Raw genomic sequence first — 17,271 nt, forward strand, 5'->3', positions numbered from 1 at the left:
GGTATGAAGCTTACTGGGTGCATGGATTTCCCCTGTTGGCTTTTCCCTTTGCCATTCACTCCATTAACAGCCACGGGAATGGGGGGTGAGAGGTGATGCTGACGTTTAAAACTGTTTCCCCAAAGATGTCAGAGGCTCAGAAATCATCTAAAGTTGCCATCCAGAAAATGGAAGATGACTTGCCTCCCCCTCCAGCCGTTGGCTCAGTCCAGGTCGTCGCTCCAGGGGGCCAGGATCTCAATGCACTCCCTGTGCCTCCTCCAAAGCAAGCCTTCTCCAAGTTCTACCAGCAGCGCCAGGTGAACGAGCTGAAGAGGCTCTACAGGCACATGCACCCCGAGCTCAGGAAGAACCTGGAAGAAGCTGTGACTGAGGACCTGGCAGAAATGCTTAACACCGAGGATCCCAATGCACAGGCCTCCGTGAACCTGGATAAAGTTCTCCCGGGAGAGGTTCAGTCTATGCGCTGGATTTTTGAGAACTGGGCACTTGACTCTATTGGGGACCATCAAGCCACGAAGAAGCTGACAGAAGAAGAGATCATTCCCAGTGGGGATGTGAAAAGCACTTCCCTGAGGTTTGAAAGCCAGTCCATAAATGGATACAACCTATCAACATCAGCCAAGGTGTCAGAAACAGACCTCGCCAGAGGGGATGTTCGCACTGCCCGGTGGCTCTTTGAAACCCAACCACTGGACACATTAAATAAACTGTATTCGGATGAAACCGAGGTGCAGGAGGCAGTTCTCAAGGAGCCTGTCCAGGGAGGTGACGTGAAAGGCGCCAAACAGCTCTTTGAAGCACAGTCCTTGGATGCCATAGGACGCTGCTCCTCGGTGGAGGAGAAGAGCATCCTACAACTCAAGTCAGAGATCCAGGAGCTTAAAGGTGATGTTAAGAAGACTGTCAGGCTCTTCCAAACAGAGCCACTCTGTGCCATCAGAGACAAAAGTGGGACTATCCATGAAATCAAGTCCGTCTGCCGCGAAGAAATTCAGACCAATGCAGTCAGGACAGCTCGCTGGCTCTTTGAGACCCAGCCCCTTGATACCATCAACAAGGACACTTCCAAAGTGCAGATAATCCGTGGGATTTCACTGGAAGAAATTGGAAGGCCGGATGTCAGTGGTGCAAGGTGGATATTTGAAACTCAGCCTCTGGATGCCATCAGAGAAATCACAGTTGAAGAACAGGACTTTAAGGCTTCGACAGATTTTGTCACAGGAGCAGATGTCACTAAACAACGATTGCTCTTTGAGACGCAGACTCTTGACTCTCTGAAAGGAGAAGCTTCAGAAAGTGTTGCAGCCAAAGAACAAGTCATTGGAGGTGATGTGAAGTCTACGCTCTGGCTCTTCGAAACGCAGCCAATGGAAACCCTGAAAGACAATTTTGAGGTGGGACGTTTGAAGAAAGTAGAGCTTTCAGCAGAGGAGAAGGGAGATGTGAAGCAAAGAAAACATGTCTTTGAGACCTGTCCCCTTGGCAGTATCTCCAAAGCATTTGAGGAAGAAATTCCAGCCACCAGCATGGAAGAGGTAGTGAAAGGGGATGTGAAATCTTTCAAGACCCTGTTTGAAACTCTCCCCTTAGACAGCATTAAGCAGGCTGATGCTGAGCCCGCCACCAAAGAAGAGGAGGAGAAGATTCCAGCTGGCAATGTCAAAGCCAACCAAATCCTGTTTGAGACAACACCCCTGTATGCCATCAAGGATAGCTTTGGCAATTTCCACGAAGTCACCTCTGTAAGCAGAGAGCAGATCGTCAGCGGTGACGTCAAGAACTACAAGTGGATGTTTGAAACCAGGCCCCTGGACCAATTTGATGAAAGCATCAAGAAAGTGGATATAATACGGGGGATCACAAAGCAAGAGGTGGTGGCTGGTGATGTCAGGACAGCCAAGTGGCTCTTTGAAACTCAGCCCATGGATGTCATTCATCTCCAAGCCACGGAAGGGGAGAAGCATCCCTCAGTGAAGCGGGAAATCTCCCAGAAGGGGGATGTGAAGACCTGCCGGTGGCTGTTTGAGACCCAGCCCATGCACACCCTGTACGAGAAGGCTGAGAAGAAGCAGGAGGAGGATGGCAGCGTGCCCCAAGCCGATGTGAAGTCCTACACATGGATGTTTGAGACTCAGCCCCTCGACTCCCTGAAAGGCCAGGAGGAGCAGTATTTGCAAGTCAGTAAGGCCTACAGTCAGGAGGAATTACAGGGAGTGGACGTCAAAACTGTCCGGCACCTGTTTGAGACTGAACCTTTGGGCAGCAGCGCTGTCAGTGAAGCTGACCGGAAAAAAACCATGCGGTACTCCAGTCGTGTGGAGTTCCAGTCTGGAGAAGTGTCCAGAGTGAAAGAGTTCTTTGAAGCCAAGCCCTTGGACACAGCCACCAAGCCAAAATCCCAGAAGGATGCTGAAACAATTGAAGCTGGGTCTGTGCACAAGTTCACGTGGCTCTTTGAGAACTACCCCATGGACACCCTGAAGGACAACTCTGAGGGCATCCAGGAAATACCTCCTGAAAAGGATGCCAAGGGGGGAGATGTTGGAGGAAAAAGGTTCGTATTTGAGACCTATTCCCTTGACCAAATCCATGACAAAGTGGATGAGACAGAACTCCAGAAGATCCAGAAAGACACCATGAGCAAAGCTAATGTCAAGTCCTGCACAATGCTCTTTGAAAGCCAACCTTTATACGCCATCCAGGATAAAGAGGGAGGATACCATGAGGTCACTTCAGTGCAGAAAGAAGAAATCATGAAAGGTGACATGAAAGGTGCCCGGTGGTTGTTTGAAACTAAGCCCCTGGATCAGATCAAGAAGGAAGAAGAGGTGTTTGTGATTAGGGCTGTCACCCAAGAGGACATCAAGAAAGGAGATGTCCAAACTGCACGGTGGAGGTTTGAGACAGAGCCTCTTGATTCCTTCTCAGGGGGAAAGTTGTCTGTTCCCAGAACAGTGGATGATGTGCAGAGGGGAGATGTTCAGTCCAACAAGCAGCTCTTTGAGTCCCAGCAAGTGGGCCAGAAGAAGTACGTGAGGATGGTCAGTGTCAGTGATGTGCAGCGGGGTGACGTGAGGACATCCACTTGGCTCTTTGAGAACCATCCTGTGGACTCCCTGTACGGGGATGCAGAGAGAAGCTCATCCATGAGCACAGTGCAGAGAGAGGACAGCCAGAAAGGGGATGTAAAACGCTGCACCTGGTTGTTTGAAACCCAGCCCATGGACACCCTTAAGGACACAGAGGTGACGGTCAGCGCTGGGGCCCAAGAAGAGATCCCTCGTGCAGATGTGAAAAGCACAACGTGGCTCTTTGAGAGCACGCCTCTAGATAAATTTAGTGCTTCTGAAGGTAACATAGAAATAGAACTGAAAGAAAGAACCATGAAGGAGACTTTAGAGACTCTCTGCACTTGCCAGGCTATACAGCATGATGGGATCCTCATTGAAGCTAATGATACAGAGAGTGTGAAGATGGTGAAGTACCAGCTCAGCAGCCCAGGAGCTCCAGAGATCCTGAAAGAGGAGATTGTGGGAGGCCACTTGCAAAGGATTATGCTGCAGCTCCTGCACAGGACCAATGTGGAAGCACAGAGTATGCTGGTGGAGGAGGACAGAGAGGGCAAGATCAAAGTAAGCCCATTGCAGCTGTTGGACCAGAGTGAAGCTGTTAAAGGCAAAGAGGACTTGAGTGGAGACGTAGCCAAGGCCTTACAGGGTCTCCTCAGTCAAGATGCTTCCATCAAAAAGGGGATGGTCCTACAAGAGACAAAGTCGGGATCACTGAAGATGACTCTCTATTCCCTCCTGTTCCGTTCTGTCCAGCAGAAAGTCGTCAAGGGGGATGTGAAGTCAACAATTGGGAACTTGTTGGCTTCTTCTCAGGAGCAGAAAGCAGCAGCCACCATCAAGCGTGAGGACAATGAGAAGGGAAACGTCCAACTTTTTGCGAGCTGCATTGAGAAGGGAGACCTCAGCTACCTGAAGAATCTCCAGCAGGAGTCAGAGATACAATCCCTCATCTCTTCCCAAGCAGAGGAGGAGGGGGCAGATGAGAGCAGTCCACGGGTTGTGCATGGGGCTAACATACATGTCTTGACAAATAAAAAACAAATGGAGAAAGTAATTGCAGGAGGGGAGCCAGGGGCTGTGGAGGGAGCAAAAAAGGGATTTGTATGTGAAAGCTTGGGCAGAGAGGGTGTGTTAGAGAGAGAGGCTGTGCATGCAGCAGGTGTGGCAGGCACCACTGTGCAATGTCTTGGGAAGCCCCTGCCCACAGCGATGGGAAAGGAAGAAGTTCTGTCTGGAGGGCTTAGGGTGACTACAAAGTCAATCCAAAGGGTTGCTGATGCCAGCAAGAAGGAAGAGAAAGAAGAAGCCACCGCTGCCCATTTGAAGGAACCAAAATCTATGATACAAGGCACATTTCCAACACAAGTGACAGCTCAGAGGGCAGAAGTGGATGGGAAACAACTGAGTGTGGTGCCTGGGGAAGCCAGCCAGACTCAGGCAGAAGAAAAAGCTCTGGGGACTGATCTCCAGGCTGCGATGCAAAGCCTGAGACTGGCAACAGCAGAAGCAAAAAACATTCAGCACCACGTTCAGAGCAAGTTCCAGAGGAATAGGGAGGAGGTCCACACAGCCTGCAGGCAGCAGACAGTCAGCTCACAGGGGACGATGACTCTTCAATCAACCGTACACCAAAAGGACTCCTCATCTACCAAGCAGGAGAGCAGCAGCACTGCCACCAGGACCACCACCACTAGAGTCCAGGAGGCATCCAAGACCCATACAAGCGTGTCTCAGAAGAGCATAGCATCACACAAAAAGGTCAGTGCTTCTGAGGAAGTACAGGGACGACACCTATTGAGCCAGGAAGTCCAAGTTGTGCCCAGTAGAGATTTTAGCATTAAGGATGGCCTTTATACTGCCACACCCGTGAAAACCTATATAAACCCTTGTGTTGAGTCTGATTACAAAGAGCAATCAGAGCAAGAAGAAAGAGATGTTGATGTCAGAGGGGATGTGCAGACAGCTATCAGAGCACTGCAAAGTGCCGCCACAGAACAGCGCCTGGTAGAAAAGGAGGATGTTGTCCGAGGTAATTTAAAAGCCACACTTCAGTCGCTGGAAAAGTCTAATGTTAATGTCTCCAAAGGGGATTTTAAAGCTGCTATGATATACAGAAATGCAGGGCAGTCCTATTCTGTGTGTAAAAAGAAAAATGAGACTCAACTCGCTAGTAACGAGACTGCTGTAGTGGCTTCAGGGTCACAGGCTGATAATGACTTTCCTCCTCCTCCCTCAGTTGCTGTGATGAAAGCAGAGCATTGCCCACCCTCAACTAAAGCAACAAGAGAAGGTGCCCTTCCATTACCAACCAGCAAAGATGAAGCCCCAGGATGTTCTGCACTACTCCAGACCCCTCTTCCTCCTCTCCCTTCTCTGTCCTGTAAACCCAGTGACCAGAGTCCTGCAGAGAAGACCAGGATTCCTCCAAAACCAGAAACTACTGTCCCACCCAGGAAAAAACCTGTTCCCCCTCCAAAACCTGAACACCTCTTACATGAAGCACATTCTGCCTCTGCAAATTACAGCACAAGCAGATCAACAAAACCCATCCCTCCACCCCTGCCTCCAAAACCTTCAGGCTTGAGGGAGATCAAGCCAAGGCCTTCCCCCACAGAGCTGGGATTAAGCTGCATGGAAGTTCATGAACAATCAGGCTACGAGGAGGTTCAAGCAAAATGCTGCAATTTAGAGACATCTGTGAAGAAGTCTGTCACAGTTCAGGGTATAAATCCAGAGAGAAAGCTCCCAAAATACACTGCCAAAACCCCTCTCCAAATAGCAGAAGAAAGGTACAAGGCCAGCAAAGGAGGACAAGGAAAGGTAGAACCAGACAATGCTAAGACCTCAAAGCCAATGAAAAATGGAGTGGTTGGTTTTGAAGTCAAGCAAAGAATGATGAGTGATAAAGCAGCTGCTCCAAGGAGATGCCCAGGCGAGGTGGCTCAAAGGCAGATAGAGCTGTGCCGAGAGGAGAATGGGTGCTCTTCACTGTCATCTCCAGCCTGTCCTGGCAGAGCACTGGCACAGGATGTGCCAGGACAAACTGAGCCAAGCACCTCCCCTGTGGGTCACAACAGCCCTCCAAAAAGAGGAGATGGCACTGCACAAAATGCCTCATCGAAGGTGGAAAGGGAAAGTGTATCTAATTCCTATGGATTGTGGGATAGTCAGAGAGTCGTGCAGCAGGTGCATGAGAGGAGGCAAATGTCTCATTCAATGTCCTTCCATCAGCAGTCAATGAACTCCTTTGAGGAGCACCAGCAGGGAAACAGCAGGCAACTGAAATGTCCTGATAGGGAGGCAGAGATACCTGCCCAGGAGATGCCAGCCGTTGTTATGAGAGAGAAAAAAAAGAGAGAAACAGAAGATGAGCGTCGGAAGAGGCTGTCAGTACACAAAGAGGAGATCATGAAAGGCAATGTCAAGGAGGCTATGGAGATCTTTGAGAACCTCAGGAGACAGGAGCAGCTGCAAGAGATCTTGAGCCGAGTGAGGGAGTTTGAGGAGGAGACAAGCAAAGTGGATGTGAAAGCTCTGAAGAGCTTCTTTGAGAAGGTCCCTGAGTGGGTTGTGCGCCAGAAGGCCAAGCAACAGGACAAGGCTGAGGCAAAGGAGGACGCTGACAGTGTCTCCTCAGTGGATCTGGTTTTTGAGGACCTGGAGCGAGCAAGTGCTGAGATTCTCCACCTGAAGGAGCAGACACTTGCCCGCATCCAGGACATCGAGGAGGCCATCAAGAAAGCTATTTATTCCGTTTCTAATCTCAAGTCTGAGTCAGACATTGCAGGGCTCTCAGGGCTGTTCAAGGAGTCTCTGGGGAGCGCCCAAAGCTCTGTGAGCAGTAGCAATATCCGTAAGATCAGCATTGTATCAAGCAAAGCCAGGCAAGAGGAAGTCATGCTGGAGTCAGGGGAAGCAGCATCTGTGGAAAGTGCAAAGGTGGCAGAAAAGACAGAGGCAGCCAAGACAGAGCTAGAGGTCCCCCGCCTCATTCAGTCTCGTGTCAGCTCTCCCTCCTCACCTTCCTACATCTCCATTGAGTCTGCTGCCAGGAAACCAGCAGAATCACCCAGGACAGCACATTCCCCCCAGGATGGCCCTTCACCAGACTGTCTTGACTCTCCAGGAAAGAGGGAGGCTTTTGCTCAGAACAGCTTTAGCTCCTATAACCACCCCTCAGCAGGGTCTGCTGGGCATGACACAAAACCCTTAGAAAAGAGATCAGACTCTGTCCAAACAAAACCTGGGCTCAGCTCCATGAAACAGCACATGCTTGGCAATGCCAGCCATCCAACCAGCGACAAAGAGAAGTCTTCTCTGGACACCTCCAAAGACAGCTGCCACTGTGGGATGAAAGGCAGCTTTTCAGAATACCGCTCCAGCCCACAAAATCCACGGAGGCAGAAAAGCATCTTGGAGCTGCAGACAGGGCCTGACGGGTCCAAGCTCTACGGAGCCACCCGGACTGTCATGGAGCAGTATGAGGAAATGGACCAGTTTGGAAACAAAATCATCACTTCGTCCACCACAGTCACCAAGCAATCCGAGACACAAACGTCTTCCACACGCGATGTGGTTTCTCATCCCCAGTATGAGGTATCTGCCTCACCTGTGTTTCGGAGGTACTTGAAGAGCCCAGGTGAAGACTTCCACACCAATGGGAGTTTTCAGGAGCCAGGAGTGGTCTATGTCACCTTTGGCAACTCCAAGCCAAAGAAATAGATTCTGGAGAACAAGAGAGGACTGTATAAGACAAAAGAGAAAGGCCACGATAAACATTTCTCCTGTTTTATCCACATTACACACAGGGATTTACCTACACCCTAAGGACTTCTCAGGGTCATCGTCTTGGTGTTTGCACACAGACAGGACAAGTGCAGCCTGCCTTGACACTGGAGAACAGCCCTCACCTGGACAACCCAACAGACTTGGTGCTGCACCACAACCCAGAGTCCTGGCACTGTTAGAAGCACAAGGGAAAAATCCATCCATGGGCACTTTAGGGTACTTCCCCTAGAATGTTTGGTGGGGGTGGTTGGAGGTGTTGGATCAGGCTTCTCTGAACTACTGCAGAAGGAAGGATAGGTAGGATCAATTAAAGAACTAATCAATCTGGTCATTGGCAAACAAACACCTTTATGGTACCTTCTTTTTCTAATAAGGGCATCCTACACACACACACACACATATTTTTATATATATATATATATATATATATACATACACACAAGTTCATATTGATGGGTGGGTTGGATAGGTTTTCTCTTAGCCAGTAAGAAAAGAAAAGATAAAAAAGAATCTTGAGTTTTTGTCACTCTTGGACTTGGGGGAGTTATTTATCAGTTTGTTTTTCAGTTCTTGGAAAGTGTTTGATGGTACTGGAAATAGTAAAGCTAAGACCTACAGCTACTATCAATGCCATTCCCCCAAAGACAGATGCTATAAAAGATTCTTGAGTCAGAATGGCTACTGCTTTATTTTCTTTATTTCTAGAATTATAATTTATTATTCAGTATACACAAACCCCTTAGTTTAGATTTTCCATGATTTCCTACATGTTTACTGTTTAAATTCATTTTGAGACTTTGTAAAGTAATTTTTCTTATTACAACTTTGTTTTGTACATTCTCAACTCAAGATTTTAGATCTTTTGTGGCTTTTTTTAACTTCTATTGCTGCGTTCTGACGGTAAACTTTACCTTTAAAAATACTTTGGTCTGGTTGAGTTTCTTTTGTTCAGTGCTTGTTTCCTCTGAAAATACCTAAAAATCATCTCTCGATGGACCAGCTGAATCACACATTGAGAGCACTCTGAGTCACTGGAGGGATTTGGTCTACATCTGCTTTACAATGAGGGTGGATCATCAGCCCTGCAGCAAAGTGTTCATACTCTTATCTGAAAAACGAATCCAGGGTGATACAGACCCCCCAGTCCAGGACTCTGGGTAGGATGGGTACACCTGGAAAGGTCTGGACACTTGTGTGTATCCCTTTCCCCCATGGGAGAAGGTAGCTGAGGTGTTGGACCCCCCACAAGCCTTACAAGGAGGAGCAGCTGATGACCAGTCCTTCCTCACTGCTGTGCCTCAACTTACCTCACACTGAGCTCAGAGGTGGGAGGGTGGCAAGGAGTTCACTCCAGGTGTGGGGAATGTGAGGAGCCCATGGAGGGACCAGACTGTTTCCCACAGAATCACAGCATATTCTGAGTTGGAGGGGATCCTCAAGGACCATCAAGTCCAGCTCCAGGTCCTGCACAAGAAATCCCAAAAAATCCCACCATGTAGCTGAGAGCATTGTCCAAACACTTCTTGAGCTCAGGCTGGTGCTGTGACCACTTCCCTGGGCACCTGCTCCAGTGCCCAACCACCCTCTGGGGGAAGAACATTTTCCTGACATCCAACATAAATCTCCCCTGACAACAATTTCAGGCCATTCCCTCAGTTCCTGTCACTGGTCACAGAGGGGAGATCAGTGTCTGCCTCTCCTCCTCACGAGGAAGTTGTAACGGCAATGAAGTCTCCCTTCAGTCTCCTCTTCCTCAGGCTGAACAGACCAAGTGTCCTCAGCTGCTCCTCCCACTGCTTCTCTTCAAGGCCCTTCACCTTCCTTGTTGCCCTCCCTTGTCCTTCTTGTATTGTGGTGACCAAAACTGCCCACAGGACTCGAAATGAGGCTGTGGACCTGTGTCCTACAGCCTGGCTCAGACTTAGACTGCCAACCTCTGGGTCTGATTGTAGCTCTTCTGATTGATCTACAGGCAGACATCTCTTTGCTCAGTCCATCAGTTTATCTGAGAATGAGACAGTAATTTCATTTTAAAAAAATAACTAAGTTATCACAGTTAATGTTTGCCTTTTTTCCTCTGAGGAAAAAGAGCCCACACTAATGAATTAGGAGCAGGACACTGGAGAAGAAGGGACAGTTCAGTGTCTACCACTCCATATCCCTAAGCTCATAGTTAGGTTTTAAATAGCAGCTGTCATCTTGCATTATGAGCACCTTGTTCAAGGTGTTCTAGACCACATCAGAGTTCTGCTTCCTCCCCAGAAAAGAGGTACATTACCAGAATGCATTGATTTGTACCTAGAACCCCATAGATTTGAAAGACATGCCAAAAGAAGAACAGGGACATCATTTTCAGTTCCACGCTAAAGGCTGAACCGGAACAGCAGATCATAATAAACTGAGCAGACCTATTTTCAGGCAATCAGTAAAAAAAAAAAAAAAAACTACTTAGACCTTCCCAATTCCTTTAGTAGGATGAGTCTCAAAAATAAGGGAGACTTAGTTATCTGGAGATCATCTTCAAAATTTTTTAAACACTCCTTTCTTCTCCCTGTTTGTTTCCATCACACAGGGATGTTGTTCCATTTCTCTTGTTGTTTCATTTCTCTTGAAGGACTGTGGACCAATTTTAGTAAGCTGCATACAGGTTATTTGGGCAATGAAAATTACTCCACATAAACTCAAATAAACCCAAATGTCCTGCACTGCCACTGCTTAAAAATGCCAATCTTATTGTTTGTGTTTCTGGTTTTACAGGATTTTTAAATGTCTCAAAGAGCCATTTATGAGGCTACAATCATTTAAGACTAGTTTCTTTCATGGTATTTCCATCAGCTAGAAACTGAAATATGATGAGGAGACAGATGCTGCATTATTTCAGCGCCATACATGGCTCCTTGAGACACTGAAAGAGCTGGAGAGAAAAAACAAATGCAAAGATTTGAAACTCAAACACAAGCTGAAGGATCGGTTCACATTCAGACTTTGCAATAATAAACCAGCAGAGCACATACAAACTTTCAGATCCCAAATGAGTTGTCACAGATTTTCTGTGATTTTGGGGTACAAGACATGACATTGTTCACTGTTCTTTGCCCTGGTGGGTCTCTGCATTCTCACACAGCAGATATTTTCAAAAGTAAGCAGGATGGAAGAGTTATCTGGACCAGGAGGCAGAGAACAGTTGGTATTGTCAGAACTTTACCTCCTTGAGGGGTCAAAGGACAAGTCCAGCTACAGGTTTGGTTCTTTTGCAGCAGTGGACAGGAAGCAGGCTTCATTTGAAGTGCCCACAAAAAGTACTGCCCTTCCCAGCTCTGTCAGTCACTGGCCTCCCTGAGGGCACAGTCTTCAGTCTGAAAGATTCGTGCTCGCCAGGGAATCACAGAATCGTTAAGGCTGGGAAAGCTCTCTAAGACCATCAGAGCCAACCATTAACCCAGCACCATGCACATGCCACTAAACCCTGTCCCCAGGTGCCACACCTACACATCTTTTAAATCCCTCCAGGCATGGTGACTCCACCATTGCCATGGACAGCCTGTTCCAAAGCCTGACAAACCTTTCTGTGAGGAAATATTTTCCAACACCAAATCTAAACCTCCCCTGGCACAAATTGAGGCCATTTCCTTTGGTCCTATCACTTTTCTACTTGGGAGAAGAGACAACCCCCACTGGGCTGCACCCTCCTGTCAGGGAGCTGAAGAGAATGAGAAGGTGCCCCTTGAGCCTCCTTTTTACTACAGGCTGAGCCTCCCCAGCTCCCTCAGCTGCTCCTCACAAGCCCTGTGCTCCTGACCCTTCCCCAGCTTCTCTGCTTATCAATAACACAGGCATTTTCAGGCTGACCTCCACTGCTATAAAAAGGTTTTAATTCACACAAGGAAAAAAAGGCAACAACTGATAAGCCATAATCCAGCTGCAGCTTTCAGCACTGCAGTAATCAGCAGTGTGCTGGAAGAGCCTTCCAGGAACACCCTGTAACTGCTTTCCACAGAAGCCTTAGGATAATTTCCTTGCCCACAGTGCCATTCAATTGCTTCTAATCACCTCTCTATCTTCCAGACCATTGACAAGTACACCTCTGAAGAGCAGGAGTGTTTGCCATGTGTCAGACAAGGATCATTGAAAATAAATCCCCCTGTGAAAGAGACCAGTATCCCCTATTAAAGGTTACCCCACTTTGGAAACACACTCCAGGAGTTCAGACATTCATTCCCTGCTCAGAGGAGAGATCCTGCTTGTTTGTTAAACAGCTCTGCTTCCTTCTTTGCTCATGATTGAAGGAAAGCATTTTTTTTCTTATATAACACAGACATATTAAGTTACTCTCTTCTCTGCCAGGACACAGACCCCTGTGCTGGGTGAGAGCTCATCGCCATCAGAGGAAGTTCTGCAGTCACACTGGTGAAATTCACCTTGCAAGCAGATCGATTTTGTACAGCTACATGGGCCTGTTTCAGAGTAGATGTTTTAGATTCTTTAGAACCCTTAGATTGCCTTAACAGGACCTCCACTGAGAATACTGGGAGTTTAGACACCCATTACTGCTGTAGTCACTTACAGGCCTATGGTCTGCTCTCTGCAAAGGACTGGAAGAGCAGAGGGGTGCTGGGATCATTTCAGACTGAAGGAAAGACAGGGATTTTGCTTACATGCTTCCCTCTAGAAGGAAGAAAGAAACCTCAAGATGTTAAACTCATCTTCTTGAAAGTCTTCACAGGAAACCAGAGATGATTTGGCCTTAATGGTATGTTCAGACAAATGGAAGTTAAAAGTTAAAAAGTTAAGAAGTTAAAAATTGGTTCCCCAGGTGTCTGTTGCAAGGGAAAGACGAGGTTTTGTTCCCTGTCTTGTTCTTGTTCATGTCCACTCATCTCTTGAGATACAGAAACATCTTTTCTGTTTCATTGATACACAGAGCCAGAGAATGTTTTGGTTTGGAAGGGACCTTAAAGATCATCTAATTTCAAAGCCATGGGCGGGAACACTTTCCACTAGATCAGGTTGCTCAGGGTCCATTCAATCTGGCCTTGAACATTTCCAGGGAAGGGGCATCCACAGTTACTCTGGATGCCAACTTGTTTACTCTGGTCACAGCTAAAATCTGGCCATCAGCCACTCCACATGAGAGCAGAAAGTGAACTTGCCTTTTCTTTGAGCTGAAAATGCTGCAAACCAGAGTGGGAGCATATGGGAAAAAAACAGAGGGATCAGAGAGCCCCAGCAAAACTGTGGCAAATAAGCTCCATACAAAGAGGCAGAGCTGCCCTGATGTGAGGGAGTGTCAGTACTTAGAGCACTGATCTGTCAGAGTTAGGCTGGGCCCAGCTGTCCTCCTTCTGGGGCTTTGGAAAGACCTGCATTTCAGATTAACTCACCAGCTGAGCCTCTGCTTTGCACCACAGGGAGGGATGCACAGAGACATTCTCACTGCCACCTGCATGCTCTGGGTCACTTGACCATGCAGAACACCTGGACCTACTTCTACAGCTCAGCTGATAGCCAAGATTCTTTTCCCCCCCCTCTCTCTCCACTACTGTGGCTGGTGCTGGCAATGAGTTCCAGAGAATCTCTCTGGAGATTCTCTTCATATAAAGAGATGTTTGGGGAATCAGGTTATGGCACACAACACAATCCAGAGAGTAAAGACAGTGGAGTAAACCACCAGATCCATAGAGCTGTGGAAGCTTTATGCTGATATGAGCTGCCTTTCCAGGGCTTGGACTATGTCTGTGTGAGCAGCCATAAGACACCAGTGATTCCAGGAGTTTTTGACTCAGAGCCACATTTCTCACATTTCTCACCTCACTCAAGGTTTTTAAATAATTCAGCTGAATGAATCATTTACTCTCAACCAAATGAACATATTTTTTCTCATCAGAGATCCAAGGGTGTTCTGTCTTTCTGTTCTGATTGAAAATTAACACTGACCCATCCAAGATGACAGGCAATTTGAGTCAGACAGGAATCTGAACTCTCACAATAGATCTGCAAGAGAACAACAAGAAAACGCAACGCAAGCAGAGATTCAGTAAATTACCTTGCAGATGCACTTCCAAGTGGTCATGATTCAATTATTTAACCTCAGTCTCTCCTTCTTCAGCCCATGTTGAAAGAAATGTGTGCCTCCTGCCTGAAGCCTGTCTACCCCATGGAGCGTGTGGTCACTGACAAGGTCTGTGTGCACCGCTCGTGTTTCTGCTGTCGGGTCTGCGGGAGGAAGCTGAGGTGAGTGGTCAGGCTCAGGTGCATTTATTTTTAAGGGATGCCCAAGTAGTTTCCATTGAATTTGTCCAAGGGTAATTCTGACAGAGCAGGACTCAAGAAATGAGAAAAAGGGCAGGCGGTTTCCCCGAGTCCATCTGCCTCTCCATCACTGGAGGCTGAAGTCTGCCCACCTCAAGCCTGCAGACACCTCTGGATCAGGAATCTGCATGGATGGTGGTGCAAGGGTAAGCTGAAGTTACAATAAATATTTACAGTTTGGGAATACTGATAGAAGATGTTCTTGGAGGAGTTATTTGGGTGCCTCCTATGTTCATAAAATCATTAAGGTTGGAAAAGGCCTCTAAGATCATTGAGTCCAGCCATTTATCCAGCTCTGTCCAGCACCAAATCATGTTCCCAAGAATCACATCAAGCCAGGTAGGCTGGAAAGCACCTCTGGAAGCCTTCTCAGGCCCAAGGAGGGCAGGAGTTCAGGAACATGTCCAGGAGAGGTGTGAATGGCTTCAAGGCTGGAGGTTACACAGTCTCAGTTGGGGCCCCCCTTTGAACATCTGACCACCAGTGAAAATGTCTTTTCTTGCATCTCATCACAATTCCCTGTGTCACAACTTGTTCCCATTGTCTCTCATCCTGTTTCTGCCTGTCTCCAAGAGCACGCCAGCCCTGTCTTCTCTATAACCTACCATAAAATAGACACACACAACCATGAGTTTCTCCCTCCTAACCTTCTCCTGGCTAACCCAGCTCTCAGCCTCTCCTCAGATGACACAGGTCCCTCACCACTTTAGTGGCTTTTTGCTGGATTCCTTCCAGTACAGCAATGTCTTTTGCTGTGAAGAGCCCAAAACTGGATGAAGTACTCCATATGGAATCCTGAAAAAGTCAAATATAGAGGAACATTCACTTCTCTTTGCCATGCAGCTCAGGACGTAGTTGGCTTCCCTGTCCCCAAGACACAATGCTGACTTGTTTTAGCCTGTCAGTGGCTGAGACAGCCACCCCCTGTGAGGCTGCTTGAAATCCTGTTGCCCCCAGCTCTGCAGACACTTCCTCCCATCCTGCAATTGCTGTATCATGGGAGCCCTGGGCACTTTTACCCATAAGGTTCACGCTGTGCATTCAGGGGCAGAGATGAAGTGCTGGTATGTAGCCTGGCCTTTAAATGAGAAAGGGCTTGCACATAACCTGGGCTACAGCCCCCAGAGGTATTGCAAGGAAATGTTTAATTTTTCATGTTGTTTTGGTGTTTGAAAGAAAAATCAAACACATTCTGAGAAAGCCAACACTACTTTTGAAAGGTTTCGTTCTTCAACCCCCTCCCTCCCTTCTCCACTGAGAAATGATTTTGCTGAAGGCCTGTCCATCAGTGCCACAGCTCCCCTCCCACACAGCCGCTGACAGCTGTGCCAATGTGTGTTTTCCAGCTTGCAAAACTGTGCTGCTCTCCACGGGGTGTTTTACTGCCAAGTCCACTACAAGCTGATGGCTGGGGCTGGAAGCAGAAGGGAGATGGAAAAGCCGGAGCACCACCAGGTTCAGCATGGACCACAGCCCCGGGACTGGTGTAACAGGGCCAAAAAGACTGAAACAAGAGAGAAACCCACATCCTTCAATGTACAGCGTGATCTGCAGCTGGCTGAGCACAGGAACAGCAGAGCTGTCCTCAGGGGGAGCAAGCTCAGAACAGTCTGGCCACCTTCAGAACCAGCCTTGGCTGTAGATGGGAAAGCTGGAAATGGAGTGTGTTCCTGGAAAAAGCCTGCACTGAGCCTGCAAACTTACCAGGCTGCAGGCAGCAGGGCAGGCAGGATGGTGCTCAGGAGTCAGCAGGGAGCAGTGGAGAAGGGAAGATTCTTACCTGGAATCCCCTACACCAAGGAAAGAGAGCAGGTGTGTTCCTGGCCCAAGAACAGAGAGCAGAGAGGCCGTGAAGAGACTGGGGATGGGGATGTGCCTGAAGGGAAGCGGGGTGGGAAGGTGTCCCAGAGAGTGGCTGCAATCCAGCAGGGCCAAGCCCAGCTGAAGACTGGACCTGCCTGTGCCTCCCTCCCTCCCATCCTGGCGCCTGTGAAACCCCTGCCTAGTGCCTCACTTGCTCCCCACCCCACACACCAAAGCACTAAACCCACCCCCAGGATGTACCTGGGGGGCACAGGGGGCTGCACTCTCACTGCCACGGAGGTCCCAGTGACACAAAACAAGGTCTGTGGGTCGCTGAGCACACCCAGTGAAGGAGGCACAATCACAGATGACGAGCCTGAGCTGATCGCAGCCACCCCAGATACCAAGCATCACCTTGGAGAGGGAATGAACAGCACACAGACCACTCATGTGCCAGGAGAGCCCAAAACCAGAAACACCACGAATATAGAGCTAAGATGTGTAGCTGAGGATGCTGATCCCTCTGAAGATGAAGCTGAACAAGCCCATTCCCCCTCTGGAGTGTTAAGGACCTCTTCTGTATCTTCTGGTCACCTGGAGCCAGGAGGGCCGGGTGTGTCACCTGAGATCACTGAAATGTTAAATGAGAAATCAAAGGCAAACACCAGAGAACTCCCTGGCAAACAGATGCCATTAACTTTGGGGGAAGTTATGCAGCCATCCAGCAGAAGTGATTTGCCTGGAACTGAGAGCAAAGGGGCAGAATTTGACAAGACAAAAGAAGAGAAGCCAGTAACTATGTCAGCTTCTCCGGAAGAGCCCAGTCCTGAGCATACATCTCAGGAAAATGAAGCTGAAAAGAACAGAGACTCTTCAGCTGCTTGTCCAGACAGAACAGATGATCAAAATGTGTCCTCTTTACAAGAAACAGAACCTCAGGACACATGTGGCCCACTGAAAAGTAACACTCATGAGAGTATTTGGAGACATGACACTAAATCATCTGGCAAGGATTTTCTAGTATCAACAGACACACCTCTGAAAGGAACTTGTGCCCCTTGCCCCTCACATGATGAAGTCAACAACTGCAAGTCAAAGGAATCCAGGGAAGTTCTTAGTGAAAACACCTTGCACATTTCTGAGCAACCAGCCAAGACATCAGAATATTCCAAACCAGATACATCCTTGGACAAATGCAGAGGCCATCCAGTAGGTGAAGAAAAAGTGGATCTGAAACTTCCAGGGGACAGCACTGTGCCTATGTCACAGACTGGGGCCCAGAGCAAGGAGGCCAGAA

General features: G+C 48.2%; 2 protein-coding genes across 5 annotated transcripts in view; one reads left to right on the forward strand and one right to left on the reverse strand.

The window, feature by feature from the left end:
• XIRP1 (xin actin binding repeat containing 1) overlaps nt 1-8,784 on the forward strand; it is a 33,805-nt gene extending 25,021 nt beyond the window's left edge. For all 4 annotated transcript variants that reach the window (XM_068175416.1, XM_068175424.1, XM_068175431.1 and 1 more), the window contains one exon: nt 126-8,784. In XM_068175416.1, coding sequence (XP_068031517.1) covers nt 126-7,796 — 7,671 coding nt within the window. In that variant the 3' untranslated portion in view covers nt 7,797-8,784. The remainder of the gene's footprint in view (nt 1-125) is intronic.
• Nucleotides 8,785-13,725: 4,941 nt separating this feature from the next.
• The window catches only part of LOC137464153 (solute carrier family 22 member 13-like), a 29,052-nt gene continuing 25,506 nt past the window's right edge, over nt 13,726-17,271 (reverse strand). Inside the window, exon 9 of the mRNA XM_068175489.1 lies at nt 13,726-14,075. Coding sequence (XP_068031590.1) covers nt 14,030-14,075 — 46 coding nt within the window. The 3' untranslated portion in view covers nt 13,726-14,029. The remainder of the gene's footprint in view (nt 14,076-17,271) is intronic.

The sequence above is a fragment of the Anomalospiza imberbis genome, chromosome 1 (genome assembly GCF_031753505.1).
Source record: "Anomalospiza imberbis isolate Cuckoo-Finch-1a 21T00152 chromosome 1, ASM3175350v1, whole genome shotgun sequence".
In the NCBI taxonomy this organism is placed as follows: Eukaryota; Metazoa; Chordata; class Aves; order Passeriformes; family Viduidae; genus Anomalospiza; species Anomalospiza imberbis.